The sequence below is a fragment of the Neurospora crassa genome, linkage group V (genome assembly GCF_000182925.2).
Source record: "Neurospora crassa OR74A linkage group V, whole genome shotgun sequence".
Classification (NCBI taxonomy): domain Eukaryota; kingdom Fungi; phylum Ascomycota; class Sordariomycetes; order Sordariales; family Sordariaceae; genus Neurospora; species Neurospora crassa.
The window spans coordinates 1,687,610-1,693,471 of record NC_026505.1 but is presented as its reverse complement, the minus strand read 5'-3'; the positions used below and the strand labels follow the sequence as shown (position 1 = coordinate 1,693,471).

General features: G+C 35.2%; 1 protein-coding gene across 1 annotated transcript; it reads right to left on the bottom strand.

The window, feature by feature from the left end:
• Positions 1 to 3,952: 3,952 nt before the first annotated feature.
• Positions 3,953 to 4,547, bottom strand: NCU04559 (hypothetical protein; the record flags this gene model as incomplete). The annotated part of the gene is made up of 3 exons (XM_953565.1): positions 3,953 to 3,963; positions 4,015 to 4,080; positions 4,322 to 4,547. The coding sequence occupies 3 exons, from the start codon at positions 4,545 to 4,547 to the stop codon at positions 3,953 to 3,955; spliced, it is 303 nt and encodes a 100-aa protein (XP_958658.1).
• Between the last annotated feature and the right edge of the window lie 1,315 nt (positions 4,548 to 5,862).

The window sequence follows — 5,862 nt, the reverse complement described above, 5'->3', positions numbered from 1 at the left end:
GGAAAGGGAAAGGGAATAGGAATAGGAATAGGAATAATAATAATAAGGATAATAAGGATAATAAAAATGATAAGGATATTAAAGATATTAAGGATAATAACTATAGGAGTAAGAATAATATTTACTTATATATCCGAAAGTAAAGAAAAGTTAAAGTAACTTCGCCGGCCCTCCGCTTAAATTAATAGCTCTACCGACGTAAATATTAATTTATTATTATAGGATATTAGCGGTTCGCTAATTTAAATTTTACGTTTTATTATTATTATTACAAAAGGAGAAGTTAAGTTATAGAGTTAGTAAATAAAATAAAATAAATAGAAGAATAGGTAATTAACGTACCCTTTTAGCCTACAATAGTATTAATCTTAGTTTTAATAAAGGTAAATTCGCTTAAATTAAATTAATAGAAAGCGTAATAGTAAATTGAAATGTAATTAAAGCTAGAGAAGGGTAATTAGAGCTCTTTAATTTACTACGCTTTAGTAATAAAATAAATTTACTTTAATAGTTTAGGCTTATAATAGCCTCGCTTTATTAGTTTAGTAATTAAAGAAGGTAGGGTCGATGGTTTTGATCTATTTAGTAATTTCGAAATTAAGAATAAGGTTTCGGTTTTAAGTCGTTGGAAATAGACTAATTTTAAATTATTATTTATAAAATAAGGTTAATTGAAGGTAAAGAAGTAAAATACGAATAAATAAACTAGAATTATTAAGAGGAGGAGAGGTTATAAGGGTAGCGAATAGGATTTTAGAAGGTTAGTACGTACGTTAGGCTATTAAATATATTGCCCCTGCAGGGGAAGGGTATATTGTACGCTATACCTAGACGGGTAAAATTGCCGTTTTAATAAAGCGTATAAATATCTTTGTTATTATAAAACTACTATAATTTTTTTTTTATACTAGCTTTAGTAGCCTTCCCGTATTTACCTATATATTAGTCTATATATCTAGTTTTAAAGAATCTATTTAACTAACGGAGAAGGCTCGATAAGGTAGAATAAGTTAATAAATAGCTAGTACGCGTACAATTAGTTGGGCTTTAGGTTTAAGTGTAGAAATTAGAATTTAAAATTGATTTAATTTTTATTAATTTTAATTTAGTCGTTTTTAGAATTTCTCCCTCTTAGTTACCCTTTTGTACCCCAATTTTAATATAGTAATTTTAATATTACTATATTAATTACAATTCTATTAATTATTAATTAGTAAGAATATTCTTATATTTTTCTATAGGATGTTTAATAATAATTAATAATAAGCGTGAAATATATTTAGTAATAAACGGTACTAGTCCTATCTTCTAATAAGCTAATTATATACCTCTACCCCAATTAGTATATTATATACTATATTTATTCAATTTAATTATAAAAATAGTAATAATAATACAATTGCAATACTAATACCAATACCGTTATTAATCCTTTTTTAATATATCTATTAAGGTCTTATATTATTAATAAATTTAAATCCTTAGTTCGATTAACCGCGGCTATAGTAATTACTAATACTTAGGGATAATTATAAAATTAAAATAATAAGCGTAACCTTATATTCTTAATTCCTATACTCCGCAATTTACCTTAGGGACGAATTTTTAAAATTATTAGAACTTCCCTTCTGTAATTAAAAACTATACAACCTAATTAAAAAACGAACTACTCCTAACCGGGAATAGATATTTAATAAAATACTTCCGCGGAGAATTAAATATCTAGAAACTAGGTAATATAATCCTCCTCCTTTTCCTTATCTTTATAATTATTAGGGAGATATTAGTATATACGTATATTACTATTTATAATAATAGAATTATTATTATCGTCTTATATAAATATTTCATTTTAAATTAAAAACTTAATTACATAATATACCCAACTCCCCTCCTTCTCTACCTTCTTAACTTCAACATTAATATACATTTTATATATAACTTTAATTATTAATACAAACCTCCTCGCTAATATAGGGTTATCCTACTTCTTAATAAAATATAATATTAAAACTTATTTATCCGGATGATAGAACTCGTCGGTAAGGATTTCTATAGCCTACTAAACGTATTCTTCGTTTATTTAAAGTAAGCTTAATATTACTACTAGGGTTACTACTATAATTATTTAGGCGCATAGCTTTAGTATATCGCCTATCTTTTCTAGAAAGTTGATCTTTATTTAAGATACTTCTCTTTAAATATTAGTATTCACCTCAATACTATCCGCTATATAATCTATAGCGGAAATAGCCTACCCGCGGGGTATCTTCTTCGGTTAATTATTATAATCTACTTTCTCTTTATCTTTAATAAGTATTTTAATACTTACTACCTCGTTACCGGTAGTAGTAGTAACCGCACCCTAGAACCTCTCGCATAATTTACAATTAAATATAGTCTTATTCTTAAATTACTTAAAATAGGAATTGTACTATATTTTACAATTAATTATTATTATCTATAATAATAAATAAGATAAGGAATAGGGTACTAACTTTAATAAATTTTATTTAGTCCTCCGCTTCGTATATATACTTTTTATTATTATACTAGAGACCTATCCCTATTATTTTACTTAGCTACTCCTAGTATTTAAACTACTACTTAATAGCCTTAATTAGCTTCCTTACCTTAATATAGTTATAAAGTTCCTACTCCTCTATCGAATTATAACTATACTTCTTTAGAAGCTCTTTAAAAATATACTCGAACGCTTCCCGGGAGTATATACTATTTTTATTAAGGTTATTAATATTATAGAGTTATTCGAAAGTAAAGAGTTTAACTTCCGGGGGGGCAACGGCCTAAGGTTTATAACTTCCCTTCCCGACCTTCTTCGTCTTAGGGTTTAATATTATAGCCTTCCCCTTCTTCGTTTTAGGGTTTAGTACTATAATTTTCCTAGCCTTCTTCGTTTTAGAGTTTAATATTATAGCTTTCCCAGCCTTCTTCGTTTTAGAATTTAGTATTATAGCCTTTTTAGCCGCCTTAGCAGCAATTTTAATAGTTTCTTCGGTAGCTACTTCGGGGTTATCTAATTTCTTTTATTCCTCCCTATTAAATTTATTCTAATTATTATCTTAGTCGTTATCCTAATCGTTATCCTAATCGTTATTTTAATTGTTATCTTAATCGTTATTTTCACTATAGTTTTCGTTATTATCGTCCTAATCGTTATCCTAGTCATCGTCCTCATTATAATCTTCGTTATTATCGTTCTGGTTATCTTTATCCTAATCCTCCTTAAAGGACCCGAAATCTAGAATCTAATTATTAACTAAACAACTAAGCATTACCTAGGAGGTTTCTAAGCAACGGGGCTTATTAGTACTAGTATTATTAGAGGGGGAGGATAGTAGTTGGGTAATAATAATCGATTTTTTAATAAAACCCTTTTTAATAAATTTACTCTAGGAGGCAGCGGGGTTATTAGGCTAGGACCGAATCCCTTACTTATCTTCTTAGCACTTTAAAGTAAAACGAGTAGAAGTATTATTAAACCTCTTACTAGAGGTAGCGGAGCTAAGCAATAATACTTTTTTATATTTTAGTAGTATAGTAGATGGAGGGTAATAAATTAAATTAATAAATAAAATAATTAGTATAATTAATAGCTAATTATTATATAATTGAAAAAAATAATAAATAAGACTATTAATAATATATTTTTCTATTTAGTAGCCAATCTTCTACCTTTATACTTCGTTATTATATAGTAATCCCTACTCCTATTACCTTATATCGATACTGCGCCTTCCGAATTAGAAACCGAAGTATAAAAGGTATTAATACTATATATAGTATCGCAATATTAATAAACCCTGTACTGCAAATGCTAGAATAAGCGGGTGCGCCGTATACTGGCCGTATAAGGGGGGTATAAATACTTATACAGCGTATATGAAAGGTGGTCCGAGCTTTGCTATATAAAGCTATACGGCAACCTCCTTTATACGGCAACTGTACGAGAATAAACGCAGCCTAAAGCAGGAACTGAACAAGTGAACTTACGCAAGTATGAGCGAGGAGCACTGAGCACAACATTGGATGATAGCAACCCATACCTCCAGGCTACTGCTCTTTGTGTACAAGTTGTACAATCAGTTCTTGCTCTCGAGATACCCATTGACAACAGAACCCCATGAGAAGTACCTTCCCGATACATTGTTATAAGTCTCGTACAGTGGTGAAACTGGTCAAGTTATCGGCCCTGGCTCAGCTGTACGGTCGGCCGGTCCTGAGGTTTTGTGTTGTACGAACATCAACACCAACCACATTTCCTTCAGAGTGTGAGAATCAGATATCCTCAAGGGCTTACTTTCCACTGCCATCACTGGCCACACTCCCTCTAGCAACACGCCGCGCCACCCCCAGTTCACACCGTTAGCGGCAATGGTTCTTACTTGCCTTACAACTCTCGCCGAGTGGCCGCCACCTCCACTATTCTGCACCAACGACATTACTGATCGAACTGTGGCGGCGAGCCGGTCTGCCTGGCCGTGCTCCCTCAACTCAGTAAGCTGATCCAGCAGGTTTCCATCCATGGTGGATCGAGGAAGATGGGTGGCTGCGACGACAGATGTGGCGCCATGGGCAACCAAGCCGTTATCTTGAGGATGTGGGTTTTGCTGGATGTCCACACCGAGTTGAGCCGCTGACGATGGCTATTTATTTGTGAAACAGTGAGGTAGAAGCGTTGGTGGGAAGAAGAATCCTCCTAGCGTCTACTTCTACTCCTCCCGCGTCGTTTTCTTCCACTAGTTGCTAAAGTCGAGGCTCAGCAGTAACGAAGCCTCAGCATGTGCCTTCTTACCACGCAGTGGGGTTACTATCGCACACCATCCTACACTCTTATGAGATTATCTGATAAATTGGCGCCGCCTGTAAGGTACAATCTTCTAATCCTACCCACTAGTCCTGTGCACTGTACTTCTACAGTTTGACACCTTGACATATACAACTTCTGTAGTCATCGGTGACATATATCTACTCAGGGTTGGCAAGGGAGTACATACTCTAGCAAGCGAGCTTTGAGCTCTCATCAACTGTTTGTTTTTGGACATCGAGCCGACACAACATATTGATCATTGTCCTACAACATTGATCCCAAGCATCACGCAAAGCAGGTCAGCAGTGACACGATGAACACGATTGCGAGTGTACCAACCACCACCATGCCAAATGTCCGGCGTCCCATCACCAAGTACTACCTACCTGTCTGCAACGGCGTACGAACCATACCCAAGGGTAGGACCTCTTCCAATCATCCACGACTACAAGTATCAACCTCGGGATGGCTTCCCCACGTGCCCGCCGCCCTCCTGCGGGTGGATGTAAAGTTGTCTGACCAAAGGGTTGGCTCTCAATTGACCAAGTCTACTATACCTGAGGCAACGAACCCCCCCCCACTAGACGTCAGAGAACCACTTGTGAGGCTTTCTCCCAACTCAGCCTCTTCCTGAAACACTGCGCCATGCTGAGGACCTGATGTCCCTCGACATGAGCAACGTCGCACGCATAGCTACAAGCTTGCGTGCCAATCCTGTAGCCAAGTGCCCGGGATTCCTTCTAGAAGAGAACACACTGGCATATGTGTGTCTGTCAGCCACTGTGTTTGTGCTTCTGTGACACCGGAAAGGGGCTATCCCGCGAAGTCTCACTACAATTTCGCCTGGCTTCTCTTGATGAGTCTGGTATTCCAAGAGCAGGTCGATCTGTTCACGCCCCTCATCTTTTCCCCTTGCTGACCATCACCATCATCATCATCAAGTTTTCTTCAGATGAAGTCAAAGGCAGCGATAGTAACAACAACACTACCCGGTGAGAAAGTCAAGGATACGCCCTGTCTTCGTCCAGCTA